Source organism: Pelobates fuscus, chromosome 9, assembly GCF_036172605.1.
Source record: "Pelobates fuscus isolate aPelFus1 chromosome 9, aPelFus1.pri, whole genome shotgun sequence".
Taxonomy (NCBI): domain Eukaryota; kingdom Metazoa; phylum Chordata; class Amphibia; order Anura; family Pelobatidae; genus Pelobates; species Pelobates fuscus.
Genome location: NC_086325.1, coordinates 146,616,757 through 146,633,546, shown reverse-complemented (window position 1 = coordinate 146,633,546; position 16,790 = coordinate 146,616,757). Strand labels below are relative to the sequence as shown.

General features: G+C 42.2%; 1 protein-coding gene across 2 annotated transcripts in view; it reads right to left on the bottom strand.

The window, feature by feature from the left end:
* Positions 1–16,790, bottom strand: part of HCFC1 (host cell factor C1) — a 47,999-nt gene that overhangs the window by 7,425 nt on the left and 23,784 nt on the right. The window contains exons 3-20 of one of the 2 annotated variants that reach the window (XM_063432683.1): positions 15,682–15,842; positions 15,354–15,562; positions 13,295–13,379; positions 13,018–13,124; positions 12,739–12,918; positions 12,273–12,626; positions 12,034–12,194; positions 10,278–10,475; positions 9,869–10,093; positions 9,045–9,149; positions 8,435–8,654; positions 7,102–7,244; positions 6,875–7,013; positions 6,411–6,628; positions 4,578–6,249; positions 3,703–3,926; positions 2,753–3,185; positions 2,118–2,525 (exon numbers count right to left, since the gene is read on the bottom strand). In XM_063432683.1, the coding sequence (XP_063288753.1) occupies positions 2,118–2,525; positions 2,753–3,185; positions 3,703–3,926; positions 4,578–6,249; positions 6,411–6,628; positions 6,875–7,013; positions 7,102–7,244; positions 8,435–8,654; positions 9,045–9,149; positions 9,869–10,093; positions 10,278–10,475; positions 12,034–12,194; positions 12,273–12,626; positions 12,739–12,918; positions 13,018–13,124; positions 13,295–13,379; positions 15,354–15,562; positions 15,682–15,842 (5,242 nt within the window). The remainder of the gene's footprint in view (positions 1–2,117; positions 2,526–2,752; positions 3,186–3,702; positions 3,927–4,577; positions 6,250–6,410; positions 6,629–6,874; positions 7,014–7,101; positions 7,245–8,434; positions 8,655–9,044; positions 9,150–9,868; positions 10,094–10,277; positions 10,476–12,033; positions 12,195–12,272; positions 12,627–12,738; positions 12,919–13,017; positions 13,125–13,294; positions 13,380–15,353; positions 15,563–15,681; positions 15,843–16,790) is intronic. The other variant, XM_063432684.1, reaches the window with a different exon arrangement.

The window sequence follows — 16,790 nt, the reverse complement described above, 5'->3', positions numbered from 1 at the left end:
AAATCTAGAGTTATGAAAAATAAGGTAGCTTAACATGCTGGATCTAATAAGCGTGTTAGGCATGTTATATAACATTAGTCGATTGGCTATATAGGAGCAGAGTTCAGATGCAGGAGCCGTCCCTATGGTCGGCGCGAGATCTCACAGGATGAAGCAGGCTTGTGGTTAACCGATGCCGGATCTGCCTTTTTGAAGCATCAGGCAGTGAGTGTCCACCGAGACAGAGATCTGAGCACAGGCCAGCAAGGCTTGCTTTTCGTCTCTATGCTGGTTTCCTCTGGGCCGCAGTGAATCAAGATGGGTTCTGCCATGTTTATGCAGCAGGAAGCTAGTGTCCATCGATGCAGGGATCTGGTCAGAGTCTGCCAGGCTTGCCGCTCAACTCCACGCTGTGTTCTCCTGGGCCGCAGCAATGCAGGATGGATATCAGGTGAGTGTGGGGTTGGCTCAATGGCGGGATACTGTGCTTGGCGGCAGAGTCTCTGTCCCCCGGCGGATAGTCGTTGTTCAGGGTTCCGACCCTTCGGTACAGCTGTTGTCAGCATCGTGATTGGGTCCCCTGTACAGCTCAGTGCCGGCATGGATTGTTGAGGAAGCGGAGGAGGGCTTTTCTGTCTCTCAGCAATGCGAATCCCGAAGGCAGCGAACACATCATCTAGTCTTTGGGCCAGTGAGCGTGGCTGTGATCCGCCCGAATGCCCGCACACAGCCTCCGCTGGCCTCTTGGGCCCATGGTGCCACTACTGGGCACCAAGACTGTCGTCTGGGACCGGGATAACCCCCACCGTCCCTTGGGGGACCCCCTAAGAGCCTTGACTCAAGGTTCCAGGCTTGTATGGCGGTGGAGGAGTGCCTCTGCGCCGACCACTGTTGTAGGCCGCACATAATCCTCGAGTGCCTCCATTGGAAAGATATGAGTGTTCGGTGCCAGGGTGATAAGCAGCGCTTCCCCTCTCGTTCTCGTTTCGAGGTCGTGCGCGTATTGTCGATTTATTTGTCGTGCAGAGCAGGAGCTGGAGCATCAAAATTGAATAAAACATCTTGTGCCCACCTATTAGCACTGAATATTGGCTGCAGACATAACCCGTAGACCGGAGGAGACTACTGTGGCTATACTCATCGAATTCTAGACAGAGATTGGCGGCTTTTACCGGGTATAGACCCAGAGCTTACAAGACGCCTACTCTCAGACAGCGCAAGGAGGCCTCGCAACCTTCTCTCTCTCAGAGAAACTGGATCTGGACCAAACACACTTGTTGCTGGGCCATTCATGAAGAAGCTCCATTGGCACCAACTTGGCAGTAGACTACGCAACGTTCCATATCTCCTGGGCAAGACCATGACACGGTTCCAATAGGGAGGCGCCGCAGAATTAATTCAGCTGCTGACCACACTCTCACTAGGCCACTGCCTACTTTGGGACAGACCTTTAAACATCTCACCTTCAGGGAGGCCCCAAATTCTACTGGCAATTGGTGGGCCAATGCAGGACTGCTGTAACTTATTCTCATAGATGCAGTATTCATCCAATGTTGGGGGTTGGTTGAGTCTCCTGAATTTATGCATGGCCTTAGCAGTCACAGTTACCAATCTTTAAGTATGCTACCACCATAACACTGTCTGTTGACCTACCATGTTTACCCAGCATGTTCCTTTTCTCTACCATCAAAAAATGTGCAGTTTTATTGCATTCTACAGTGTTGATTGTTTGTACCGATTGATCTAGCTTGTACCTGCTGTTGTGGCATTACAAGTGTTTGTAACCTCAATGCAAAAATAAACTAAAGAATTTAAATATATAAAGAAAGAAAGTATGCATTCACACCGACCCATAACAAACAGGAAAGTTCAAAAAGTTTTATTTTCTCTCTTTATAGGAATCCTTGGGTTGTGAACAGCTGCATTATTATGTCAGCAAGATCTATACACCGCTGATTAACATACTGAACATTACACAATAGCATTAGGAATAGAGGTTGGCTTATAAGATAGACAAAAGATGCATGCCTCAAATCCTGGTTAGGATATTATAAATGACAGAACATGACAGGAGCACATAAAACCCTTATTTTCAGTTGGAGGTAAGGACAAAGGCAGCGATAAATAAAAGCACTTACTCTCAGCGGCTGCAGAAGGCAGAAGTGTCACTGCGGTGGTCACTGCACTGGTAAGTTCATTGAGGCCATTACTCTCACTGGCAGGGTCATTAAGACTGTCAGCCGGTGCCAGTGCTTCAGTAGGCACATGGTGCAATTGCTGCAGCTGCTGGAGTTGCTGCAGGTGCTGCTGTTGCAGCTGTTGCTGCTGCTGCAACTGTTGTTGTTGAAGTTGCTGCTGCTGAAGCTGTTGTTGCTGCAATTGCTGCTGCTGTTGAGCTTCCTGCAATTGCTGTTGCTGCTGTACCAGAGCTGCCAATTCCTGCTGGGTTAGTACAATCGGAATAGTTGTTGCAGTGCCTTCCGGCGTCAGGTGACGAAACTCTGCATGGGCTACATCAGAGGTGTCCATGGGTTCTCCGGCTGCTACTTGGAAACCCGTAAGAGAAAAAAATAAAAAAAATATGATTTCTGGTGCAAATAAAAACACAATTATTTTTCCTATTTTTAACTGACTAATGGATCTAAACCTAGAGCAATCTTTGGTGGCTACGAAAAAAAAATAAAACCTGAAGAACTGGTTCAATACACTATACTCAAAAACCATCTAACTGCTGGCACTGTTTTGTTTGATATAACCACTCTTTGCTACTTACCCATCACTGCCTGCTGTGCAGCTTGTAGGACAGCCTGAATTGCCAGGGCTTGGGCCTCTTCTGTAGCTGCTGCTTGTGCGGCAGCTTCTGCAGCAGCAGTTACTGCCAACTCCTCCGGTGTCAGCCCTGTCACCATGAGTGTGGTTGTCTGTCCTTCTGCCATCAGCTCTTGTGGAAGAGAAAGCTGCTCTACTCCTTGTTGCCCTGCAGTGACAGCAGGCTCCTGACTAGGTTCTGCCTCCATGGCAGCTTGCAGCTCGGCTTCACTATGCTGTGGCAAGGCACTCTCCATGGTCTGTGGCTGTCCCTCTGCTTGCATATCCCCGTGAGGCTGAAGAATGTTTGCAGACAGCTGGGCTTCCTGTGGCTCTGTGCAGGAACCTACATCTGACCCTTGTACTTCAGAGGTAGGTTCTGTCATTGAGGAAATGTTCTGCAGAAGATTAAAAAAAAATTAAAAAAAATTATAAGACATTTCACCAGTTAACAGATACAAGGGAGGAAAGATTTGCTAGACACTTGTCTTTATATCTCACAGTTTTACTTCTTTCAAGAGGCCACACAAACCTCCATATTAAGCGCACAGATGGTTTTAATTTAATAAAACAAACATTTAGTTTGAATAAATAAGGCTGCTCTATATATAAAAAAAAAAAAAAATCAGAAATTTTGAAAGAGGAGAAATCAGATGGGAAATACAACTGGATAACATAGATTATAGCTTTATAAACAACTCTACACAGAAAGGTGGAGTACAGACTGACAACTATTGTCATCCATTCTGTATGTTTCCAACAAGCCGAATGTGAAAGTGAAACATTTTATACTTCACCAATTGCACCCCACACATTCTTTTCAAGAAACCGTTTAATATGCCCGATGTTCCACTTGAAGGCAGACCCATTCACAAAATCCACTTTTACTGTACTAGATCTACCCACTATACTTACCGGCACAGAAGGTCCTGGCATAGGAGTAGATTGTGTCACAGTTGTCACTGCTCTGAGAGCGATGGATGGCACGGAGGAGGGTGTTGGGGAGGAAGAAGCTGCTACCGCCGCCACTACTGTCACAGGAGAAGTTGAAGCTGCATTGTTAATGTTAGCACTTTGTGCAGGTGCCTCTGCAGGGACAGTGTCCTGCTCTGCTTGTCCATTGGCAGCTGGTGGTTGATCTGAAGAGAGAAAAGAAAAAGTTTGTAGTTACTACAAGAAACTCGTGGCTTAAAAACACAAAATTGTATTGCTTACCATGAAACAGTTTATAGCAAAAGGCGCCTGACACAATGGGCTAATTTATGATCCAACTAAAGTGGCTATTGCTGGAAGATCTAGGGTTCAGTCGTAGAGTTTAGAAAATCTTCGGATAAAAGCAGCAATGTCACACATTCGCATTTGTATAGCCCAGATATTTTCTGCAGGGCCGTACAATTTTAAAACAGATATTTCACTAGTAATTGATATACATAATACAAACAAAAAAGGATAAAACGCACTGTTCAAACTAGATTATTTTCTGTGTAATGTCACTTCCACTCCTGATGCTGTAAACCAGGAAGAACAAGGAATGCACCAGGAGTAAAGATACAGCAGCTAGCTGTTTTAAGGTTGACCATGAGCACTTACAGCTAAAGAAATTGAGAGAAAGTTGGAATGTGGGAAGGGTGGAAATACTGCAGGGGAATGAGCCATTTGCACTAACCCACACAGAACTAGAAAGTACAAACAGAAATCAAGCACTTAGGTACATATTTAAAAATATAAATAATTAAATAAAAAATAAAAAAAAAGCATACACCAAAGGCTAGACGATTACACCAGCTTACCTTGATTAGCACCCATGCTGGCGGTAACAGTTGTGGCTGTGTGGGTTGTTCCAGTCTCATGAGTTTCACATGGTGGATTGGAGCATATCTGCTGGGCAGGGGGCACAGGCTGGCCTTCCCCCATGCTAGATGTAGATGTGGTTGCAGTATTGGTGGTGTGTGTCTCATGGGTTTCACAAGGAGGATTGGAGCATACACGCTGCACTAGCCCAACAGACTGTGATGCCACAGGCACCAAAGTTGGGTCACAGGGTGGTCTCTGTACATTGTCATTCTGCTCTGTAGAAATGTTGGACCTGGATGTGGTTGTGGTGCTGGTGGTGCCAGTTTCATGCGTCTCACAAGGAGGGTTGGAACATACAATATTTACCACCTGATCGGATGTATTTTTTAAGTCTGTAGATACCAATATGGTGGTGTGACTAGAATTTGTCTGGTGGGTCTCACAAGAAACATTACTCGGAGAGACCTGCTCAATGAGGTTTGATTTGGCGGTTGTGAGAGTCTCACACGGTAGAGTAGAAGAGTTTGACTCTGCTTGCTCAGTAATTGAGGATTCAGGTAGTATGTTCTCTACACCACGTTCTACTTCGATAAGGTTAGAGGAACTTGAAGTAAAGTTTGTTTTCACAGACATGGTAGTTTTTGTAGATACAATTTGACGAGTTTCACATGGAAGATTGTTTGCGGTCCCTTCCTTGTTCTCTGAAGGCCCTGTGTTAATATTGGATCTGGCTGTTGGTGTGTGGGTGGTGCCAGTGTCATGGGATCTGGCTGTTGGTGTGTGGGTGGTGCCAGTGTCATTGGTTATAGAGGACAAATGGATTGTATTGTTAGGCTGTTCAACTCCTACTGTGCTGTTATCTGGGGTTTCACATGTTGGACTTGAGTCCGCTATTAATTTTTCAGGCTGCGTACTGGCACAGTCAGTGTGCACACTCATGACTGTATGTGTAGAGGTTGTCTGTAAAGTGTAGCAAGGTTGGCTTTTTGCAGGTGCCTTTTGACAATCCTTTTGTTGCGCTTTTCCCATATTTGATCTAGCAGTTGTTGCGGTTGGAGTTGTGCCGGTTTCGTGTGTCTCACGTGGTGGATTAGAACATATCAGGGTCACTCTCCTTGCTTCGTCACCTCCCATATTAGCCGTTGCAGTCGTTGGCGTCTGAGTGGTTCCTGTCTCGTGTGTCTCACAGGGAGGGTTTGAGCAAACTCTGGTAACACTTCCTGTCTGGCCAATATTGGCCATGGCAGTTGTTGCAGTTTGTGTTGTTCCGGTTTCATGAGTTTCACATGGAGGATTGGAGCACACCCTCACAACATTACCGTTAGCCTGCCCTAAAGTAGTTGCAACAAATGTGCCTGGCTCCTGACCTTCACAAACAAACTGTAAAGTGCCGCCAGGTTGTTGAACAATACTACTGAGGTTCACAAGGGTGGTGGTGGCAGTATTTGTGGTTCCCGTCTCGTGTGTCTCACATGGGGGGTTAGAGCAAACAAGCGTAACTGTGCCAGGTGGCTGGTCGCCTTGACCAGAGTCTGCTATAGTTACTGTGGTTGTAGGCTGGTCAGTAGTCGGGGAAGCCAAAATAGACACTGGAAGATCATGAACTGGTTGGGCTTCAACGCCACTAGGGGTGGTAATTAACGTCACTTGCGTTGGTTGAGATAATGGCTGCAATAATCAAGTGTAAAAAAATAATATATATAATTACACACAGGAATTTTAATGTAAAAAATGCGAAATTAAATTTAAAGTAATAAATAGTCTTAAAAATAAAAAAATTGGAAGATGGAAGAAAAGAAAAAGAAAATAAAGTGTCAAAAATGTTTTACCTGCATGGTTATTGTGGGTGTGGTAAGACCGGATGCTGCAGTGAGAGATGTTTGAGCTGCTGACATGGTTATGGCTCCAGGGTTGATCACTTGACTGGAGAGGGTGGCAATAGTGCCCAGGGTGTTAATAGGAGTTGCAAGAGAAGCAGTGTTATGAGCACCTGCCCCAGCTAAACTTGAAGAAACTGTTCCTGTAACAGTGCCAAGAGTGGTAACCCCTAAAATAAAAAAAGATGAATTAAACTTATTATTTCTCTTAACTGACGGTATCGTTGAGAATATTAAGGGTCATGCACATGTAATGATTGAGTAATGTACTACCCCCTCCAACTCTCACCCTCCCACCCCCCCAGAGAAAAATAAATAAAAAGTCGAACTGTTCTGCAAACTGTTCCCAAATTGTTTCAGTTTTATATTTTTACCCTCCTTCCAATAGAACAGCTACATGATTTTGAATGGAATACCTGTTGTCCCTTTAACCACAAGGGTTGTGACTGTAGGTTTGACTGCAGATACGGTAACCGGTGTGACTAGTCGGACGCCACCCATGGGAACAGTTCGAAGGATGGTGCCAGGTTGGCCTGGAGCTCCCTTTAACACCACCTGGAGTTAAACACAAAAAGATGCACAAGTCTGGGACTGAATGAGTGTCATGTCTACATTATAGAAAGAATGTACTGGGGTCACCTACCTGTGTTAGGCCCTGCTGGCCATGGCTGGTAGTGAGCTTGGGCACAGCTGTAATAATTTTGGCAGGTGTTCCAGTACCAGAGGTCACCATTTTTGTTGTGAGTATGGTAATTGGGGACTTCATCCCAGCACTACTTGTTACACCTGTATTAGAGAAGTAAATGTTGGTATGGAATAAACACTTGGAAAGACATTCCCATACACACACTAAGAGCAGACAAATATTTGTTATTGTATTATTGACTGATGCCTACTATACTTTAACTGTAAAAAAAAAGTTCTCAACAAGCAGTAAACTATAGGCGCAGCAAGAAATTCTGGGAGTTGGAGTTCAACTGTCAATGTCCTGCTGATGTCAGCCAAGAGATAATATACAATTCCCAGACTCCTAAAATAACCATATCTACACATTTCCCCAAATATGTGTTGATACCAGTTGCATCCCACGAAGTTATCAAAAGCATCTCTAAAAGACACTGATGTTATGATTAACTACTTCTCCCCCTGCTGGCACTGAGTAAATAAAACAGTCAGACTGTGTTTGAGCCATTATGCACTACCAATGCATTTCCAGGTGAACTTGTTACACACCAACATTATGGAAAACACAGGCTAGTCAGGAGTACCAACTGTATTGTCATACATTCCAACTTATCTGAACATAAATAGTTAAAGGGACATTATAATCACCAGAATAACTACAGCTTAATGTAGTTGTTCTGGTGAATATAGGCAGAGAAAATACAGTGTTTATATTACTCTCTAGGGACAACTTCAGTGGCCACTGGAGGTGCATCGTGTGTCAGTTTTGCACACTCTGCATGGAGACATTCAACTTTCTTCATAGAGATTTATTTATTCAAAGCATTTCTAAGAGGAGATGCCAATTGGCCAGGGAGTCATTTGGCTCCGTAAACAGCCAGTCTCCTTGACTATCTCAGCCAATCCAACGCTTTCTGCCGTTGAGAGTGCAAAGGGGCGAGAAAGCAATTTTAATACTATAGGGGTCAGGAACATGTGTTCATGACCCTATAGTGCTCCTTTTACCACTTTAGAACAGAAGGCATGCAAGTACGGTTATAAAAATGATGGGTGTTGTCTGGTTGTTTTAAACTGTATGGATATCATTGGGAGAAGCATAAAGGTTCTACAGTAAAAGCCAAGTAATACACAAGTGGCCAATTCCTATGTTATTTTTAAAATGTATTATTGAAATATTCAAAAGCAGCACCGATACAGTGTTGGTGTCACTAGCTGAACAATGCTGGAGAACAGAACAGAAACAAATCTTTGACATGCGAATAGAGCAGTGGTTAGTGGTCCACAGAACTCACCAGTAGCCCCTGCCTGTGTGATGATGGCAGACATTGGGATAGTCTTGATGATGGTTGTGGTTCCTGGCTTGGTGGTGTTTGGAGAGACACTGCTGATACCTAGGATGGTAGGCTTAGTACCAGTCCCGCCTGCTTGTGTTGTGGTGATAATTGTTGTTGGTTTGCCATCAGCTGAGGTCACCAGTTTCAATATTGTTCCTGCAGGAAGGGGACCCTTTGTCTGGAAAAGAAAAAACATGCACATAACGATCTGGTAATTTCAAACTCCTGACATTTATGCCACCTATATACAATGTACAGGATAAAGTAATATTTACTTTGCAGCAGTGCTGCTTTTTCACATGCTTCTGTAATACCTAAAGATTAAAATTAAGCCAAGGACCACTTTTTGTGGTACCGGAAATCAGTTAATGACTTAGTGGTGAACTTATGTTAAACTAGGGATTACGAAAAATGTATAAACCTTGTTGTTAATCAGGTCTGGCTAGAAGCACAGGACAATATAGAACTTTACTCACACTGTAAAACCCCCTAAAAAATGATTTCTAAATGCAGCCTTCTTAACTCTGCTTACAAACCTTTGAACATTGATTTATTTAAAATTTCACACCTGTATGATCTGCGTTAGAGGACCAGATGAAGCTTGGCCTGTGATTGCAGAGGTCTGGACAGGCTTGGTTTGCACAACAGACATCATTTTGCCAAGATTTGATATCTGGAAGGAAATACAATGAAAAACTGTAAATTACATTTTCTAAAAGCAAATGTATTCACTAATCATATAAGACTGCATTGGTATTTACCGATTTCTGTATTTAACATTTCCTCCCTTTATTTAAATTTGTATACATGGTTGTGCGGTTACAGTAGCAAGTACATAAAGACATCAGATACAGGTCAAGTAAATAAGAAATAACACCACGCAGCAATGTGCAATGCGGGAACTCAAGCAGGCCAGTCTGCTGTTCTAAAAGAAAGCGGCCGCCTGTTCTGCACACTGGCAACCTGGACTAGGTCACAATCTTAAGACCCACTCCAAAAGTGTTAATTGTCGGGAAAGAGACTAAAGCTTGGCATCAGCACCGCTTACGCTAAATGATCTCATCTGTGCTAGTAATTTCAAGCCTAATAGCTGAAAAGATGAGAAAATGGCAGGAGCGCTAGTGCGGTGTGTCTTTCCAGCATGGCTTCCAAGCCCAACCCTCGACATATTCACCTTTTCTTTTTTTTTTATAATTCTTTATTTTTGGGTTGCATCAAGAAACAATACATGGTCTCGTCATGCCCCCGATGGCTGTGACGAGGCTGAGCATTATATTACAATGACATGAAGTTAACATGTATTAAGAAGAATAGAAAAGATAACAGCAACATTTGACATATTCACCTTTTAATAGCCAATTAGAACTATGCTGACATTACTTGTTAACTTACCAAAGCACTACCACCAGGGACAGAGATAGGACTTTTAACCAGAGTGATGGTCTTTGTGACTCCGCCTACTACTGTGGTCACCACCTGTGCTTGCTGGGCAACAGTCACTGTTCCAGACTTGTGCACGGTGATGATAGGACGTGTCTGAGTATTGGCAGCAGAAGACACGGATGTTCCCACTTGTGCTGCAGCTGTTTTCAGCATACGTGTAGCTGGGTTACTCACCTACAAAAAAAGAACAAAAATATAAACTTGTCCCAGTTCTTAAAAAATGGCTGTGCTTCTAAAAGTTATTTTGTTCCTATGTTTGACGTAAGATTTTTTTTTTTTTACAATTTGAAATAAGAACATAAATCAATTAAAACACAATAATTAAAAATATAATTCATAAAGAAAAATGAACTCTTACCATGATCGGGGAGGATGCCATTTTAACAGTTGTTGGTAGAGTGTTGGCTCCAGAGGACATTGCAACAGATTTCATCATAGTAGTTCCAGCCGGAACACTTAACATAGTGGGAGCAGATGAGGGAGGGATCTTCTGTGTGGCTGCTGCAGCTGCAGCAAGGGCAGCCATTCCACTCATTGGCTGACTGCTACCAATGGCCTGTTTGTAGATATAAAGTAGACAAGTAAATTAATTATCACCCAACAAACCGCAACATTATTAGTACAAATTATAGCATAGGCCACGGATGAGGCAAAATACATTTAAAAAAAATTAAAAAATAATATTGTCAAAATATTTTCCTTTTTTCAACAGAACTTTTGATTTACAATATGTTTTGTAAATGGAATAATAAAACTATAAATAAATAAAATTAAATAGAAATATGAAAAACGGTTAACTAATTAAGTCCTATCACAGAAAAAATGCTCTACAAATGTAATGCTCTACAAATGTAAGGGTAAGTGTCCCTAAGAGGTATTTATTAAGAGGTAGAGGAAAGAGTTTTCAGTTATGGGAATAACTGATGCAAATTTCAACTCATCCCTATTTGATAATACAAAAACAAAGCAGCTTCTATAAAAAAAAAAAAAAAAAAAAAAAAATCTAAAAATCTACAAGTTGGGGTATTTTCTGATAATTTTTTTGGGTGTCTCTATATTTCAAGTAGAGAAGTATTGGATAAAAGACTGGGCAGCAGTCTCCCCCCCGCCCCACCCTCTAACATTGCACTGGCGGCAGGTGCGAAGTATAAACTATTTATTCTGCACTACTTCTGAAGGTCACAAATGGCTACATTTCAAATAGCTTATCCTGCTGATATTCCCACCCCCAGCCAAATTTCTTGACACTGAAGGTCAGTCTACAATTGTTTTATCTGGTACAATGTTTGATGGCTGGTGTAACATTTAATCAGTAGCTTTTGATCGCTCTTTCTACATGAAGAGGAAAACATAGCCCATTCAGTACTGATTCATGGCTTATTAAAGGGACACTATAGGCACACAGACCACTTCATCTCATTGAAGTGGTCTGGGTGCAGTGCCCCTGTTCTCTTAACCCTGCAATGTAAAACTGTGCAGTTATAGAAAACTGCAATGTTTACATTGCTTACCACTGCCTCTAGTGGCTGTCTTCCAGATAGCCTCTCAAGACGCTTCCTGCAGTTGAATGAACTTTGACTATGTAAACCAACGCTTTGCATGACAACATCCGAGTTGAAAACCCCATAAGAAAGCAGAGAGTCAAAGCTATCCTGTGGGGTAGGCCTAAAGCGCACACAGAGTTGCCACACATGTGCTTTGGGTACCCTTCAATTTGGCTGAAAGCTGTTGGGGGCGGTGCTATGGGAAACCAGGGACCCACATTGACTGTTAAACTGCTTAAGATTGCTTAACACCAGGGGACTCCAGGCACTATAACCAAATCAATGAGATTAAACGGTCACAGGGCCTACTAAGAAGAACTGGTGATCACAACAGATTGAATTGAGAGTATTTTGCACCCAGATAGAGGAGGTGGCAAGAAAGAAAGAAAAAGGAAAAAAAAAACTCACAGTGAAAATTCAGAGTGAGTGTCAAATTTAAGGCCAGAGTAGATTAATGGAAAGCATAGCAGACAGATAATATTTCCTGTTACGCTACTTTGACCTTAAATTTTACATTCACTTTGAATTCACCTTATACATTTCCTTTAACGAACAGAGATGGAAACTTACAGTTCCTTGACTAGCTTGGGCAGGTACCACCATACGGACTCCAGGAGGAAGCGAAGTAACAGTCATCGGTGCTTTACCAATCTGATTAGATGGCCGAACTGTGACAAGAGGCGTGCTCATTGTGGACTGGGGAGCTCCTACCTTGAGGACAGCAGGGACAGCTGCAGGAAAAACACATGACAGGTTACTTAACAGAAAGGCTTACATGAGACCATGTATAATTTCATAACATTACTCACACTGAGTGCGATGAGCAGCAGATACTGCTATTGGGCTCCCTGGCATGGTAGGCAAGACCTGGATTGTGGCTGTTGTTTGAGGCACAGATGCAGCTTGTGGCAGGAGGGTGATACCAGTGTGGGTGATTGGTTGTACAGTAGGTGCAGCTGCTGCTGGAGCAGGGCTCTTGGGCGGATTCACTGGCACAGACGGAACAGGGTTGGCAGGTGCCATTGCTGTAGCAGCAGCTGGTATATCATACTTCTGTAGCTGCAACAAATAGCTATCTGCAGTGGACACAGCTCCCCAGCTCACCTCAAGGGAGTTTGTGTTTGCCCTTACAAGCTGGACACGAGCAGGAGCCGGAGGCTTCTCTGTAAAATACATTGTAAAAGAAAGACGACATTAAATGTACGGTCAACCAGCATCCAAATAAATAATTTTTTAAAAGTGCAGGAAAAAAGTGCAGGAATCCTCAATGCTCACCTGTTTCAAGGTACCACAGATCCTTACAACACACCTGGTTGTTCCAGGCTTTGCGGTAGCCATCCCGTCCACTCCATATATAAAGACGAGTATTGATGGCAACCGCACAGTGGCCAGCACGAGCCCGTGGTATGTTGTCCTCTAAAGTATCCATGACTATATGCTCCCAAGCCATAGAGTCTGCAATTTAAAATGAAGCGTGTGTAACAGAATCCAGTATACAGCTTCCACTGGTCAATTACCAGACACATACTGCACAACAATATGTTATACACTTACCCAAATTGAGACAGGCCAGTGTGTTCGTACATTTCCATTCCTTCTCATGTGTAGCTACTTTGACATCATCCATTACAAGAGGTACCCATCCTCCAAAGACATACATTCTACAAATAAAACGTAACCCATATAAATACTGGATACTACAAAGTGAACCAAACATGCAATACCTTAACAAAATTAAAGTATTTATACTAATAATCACATACCCAACCACCTCCCCCCCCCCCCAAAAAAAACACCACCACACAACATATTTTTTACACTAACAACTTACTTGTTGCTTATAGTTGTCGCAGAATGAAGACTTCTAGGGAGTGGTGCAATCCCATTCAAACTTGGTTTACTCCATGTCAACGTGTCTGAAAGGAAAGTACAATGATGGCTAATGAGTGTATACAATACCACGCGCTGGAACAGGAGTGAATTCAGTTAAATTGTATTTTGTTTCAGTATTTCATGCTAATTAAACATTACACATACAAATATAGGGTTTAAACTTCACCCTTGCTTTATATGTAATGTACCAGTAACCTAAAGTCACCAGCAATGCTGTATTAATAATATGTAAGAGCATACCATTAATGAAATGGCTAATATAGCAACAAAAAAAAGACACCAATGTTCTAGATAAATATACTTATTTATAAACTCAAGTGTTCCTCTTCTTATCTACATTATCGGGCCTGTAGAGAAATGTCTCAGCCTTGCTGCAGCAGCCATTCCACCTCTGCAGACATCATCCTTTCGGACGGTATGGGTCCAATCCAATGCGTTACAGAGAATCAACCAAATTTACAGAGCAATCAATCAAATGAAAGTTTCCCTACGAGAAGCCTTGCAAAATGTAAAGACTTTGACGTTACCGCTAGGAAGTGCCTCTAGTGGCTGTCTGACTCACAAATGTGAGGACCGCAACTTCTCAGGTGACAATGTTTACATTTGTCAGAGTGGAGAGGCAGTGTTTATGGATTAAAACAACTACATTAAAATTTAGTAGTTTTGGTGTCCAGAGTGCCCCTTTAAGTGGTGTGTATTGTAAACAGGCTGATCTCCTTGAGGTGTGGAAATAAAATGCTGCTAGATGAAAAGGGTGTTCTGAAACACAGATCCGATAACACAAGTAGGTCAATCCAGGTTTGAAGAGTGTCAATGAGTTGACAATTGACTCACAAATATCAAACCATAGTTTAGTAGTAAAGTTTGAACCTCGTTACCCCTGCCCAAATTTAACTTGCAGAGCTCATGATAGATCCTTTAGCATCCCCTTTCCAAACACTAGTCAAATATACAGGGCTAGTGGGTTATGAAAACACAACAAACATTTCTGTCTCCTGGCACACAAAATATAACGGGAAGGAAAAAATAAAATAACACTATCTGCAAATAGTAATAGCACATTTGTTCAGAGTGCAGAAAGTTAAAATATACAGTTATTCACCAAAATGAGAATCACAGGGAATAAAACGCCAATTTTTAAATTTAGGACAAAAAAGTTCTCCCAGTCAGCTACGCTTTCAATTTGGCCTATACTTCAGCCATCAATCTGAAATTCCCTTCTCCCTTTAGTGAAGAAGCCTGAATACCCCACCCCCACTGTACACAATTATGCCTCGTTTCCACTGAGCGGATCGGTTCGGGTTGGTACAGTTTGGAAGGTTTAGAATGGACCAGCCCATTTTGGTGAGCGTTTCCACTGCAAGTCAGACCTTCAGGGCCATACGGGGTTTAGAAAAAATGCTCTTCCTGTCCACCAATCAACGGATTGTATAGTAGTTCCGCCCTAACCGAACCGTTCCATTTTCTATGGCCCTACATCTGAAGCAGGACCCTGAATGGATTGGTACGGTTCGCTTGTATGGACCACTTTCATAATGGAAACACCCAAAATAGTGAACCGTACCGAACTGAACCGATCCACTCAGTGGAAACGAGGCATTAGAAATACATTTATGGGGAAAAACTGCTCTATGCATCTGCATGGAAGTTATGGATACATAAGAGTAACCACCTAATAAATTGATTTATGTATTGTGAACCCATGATGAAAATGGGTTAAAAAAAAAAAAAAAAAAAAAAAAACATGAAAAGATGTCTGCTGCAACCAGCCAGTGCATGGTGGCTAAAGCACCTAAAGCAAACATCAACAAATATGACGTTTAAATATGTAAAATATCTATTTTTTAGGATCTAAAAGGGTCACATTGAGCACAGTTTGTGTTATTGCTTTTACAGTTAAACAGAGATGGAAGGCTGATGAGGAATGAAAACCTAAAAATGGTGTAATAAAAAGATTTGAAGTGTGTACGAGCCATTAAATCTAGAGGACCTCTTACCAATATCTAACATCCAGAGATCGCCTAGCCTACATCCGCTCATTCCCCCATAGATCACCAAACGAGAATTCTTGTTGTCTTTGTCTGTGTATACAACAGCTGTGTGGGATTCCCTGGGTGGAGGTAGTATGCCATACGTTATAGGGATATCCCAAGCTACAACTCCGGTACCAGGGCGTAGCTCCAGTATGTAGAGATCATTAAGGTACCTGGAAAGAACAGTAAAGCCATTTTAAATCAAATTAGAACTAGAAAGGGTGCAACTTATTGAAGAATCTCTCACAAATTCATAGACAATCTGTAATTTAATACAATAACTATGTGTCACCTGGGAATGTTGTTTTTGGGATCCTCGCTGTCATTGGCCAAACCACCAAAGAGATAACATTTACTGCCCACTAGCGAGAAGCTGTGCCCAAGCCGAGGGCATGGAGGAGGTCCATTTTTAGGTGCTTTGGCCTTCAGTCTCTTCCACTCCCATCTACTAGCCTGAAAAAACCCAAATAGTTGGATTAACAAAAAAAAAAAAACAGGCATGTGTATTGCACAGGTGCATCAAAAAAAAAAAAAAAAAAACCACAGAAAATCTAGAACTAAAAATTAAAACCTGCAGCAAGTGATCAGAATTTTGAGTATTTGTATAAATACAACTGTATGAGGGGTTTCCCAGACAGATAATTGCTCCAGTATAGCAAGACAGTCCTCCACTGACCTGCATATAAAGTTTCAGCTATACTAGATTTGATCTAACAGTACATTGGTCATGCAGTAGGGACTAGGGAGATATTGGATTTTATGAGAGCATGGCTAATGTATGCAAGAGACAACTGCGTTTATTAATGTAGTTGAAAAGCACAGTGGAGTTAATAAGGGAACTAATAATATATATTCAATGCCACCAACTGTATCTACATATTGGATAACAATTTTTTTTAGCAAATCTGCTAGAGATTGCACCATCCACACAATTTGTCCTTAAGGGTCTGAGCTTAGATCTAGATGACACACTCCGATAAAAAGATACATGACAGATTTACCGTAAAGTGGCAGTCACCCCAAACTTGCCTTTCTCCAACGGTTTCCTCTTTTCTGATCTATTTATTTTTAAAAACATAAGGCAATATAGTCCCTATGTTGTCTTATGTCTTTTTCCTACACTTGACAATTCTGACAAAGGGTCTAGAAACTGCAATACTAAGACTTGCCAATCCTCACAATGTGATTTGCAAAAAAGTAATGATGGTCCAGGCACTCAAGTTCAATCAAGTGGGCAGATTTATTGGAGCAAACAAACGTTTCGGCCCAAAACATGGCCTTTGTCAAGCTTGACAAAGGCCCTGCTGTGGGTCGAAACGTTGTTTCAATTTTGCTCCAAAAAATCTGCCCACTGCATTGATCTAGAGTGACTGGACCATCATTACTTTTTTGGCTCTAGTG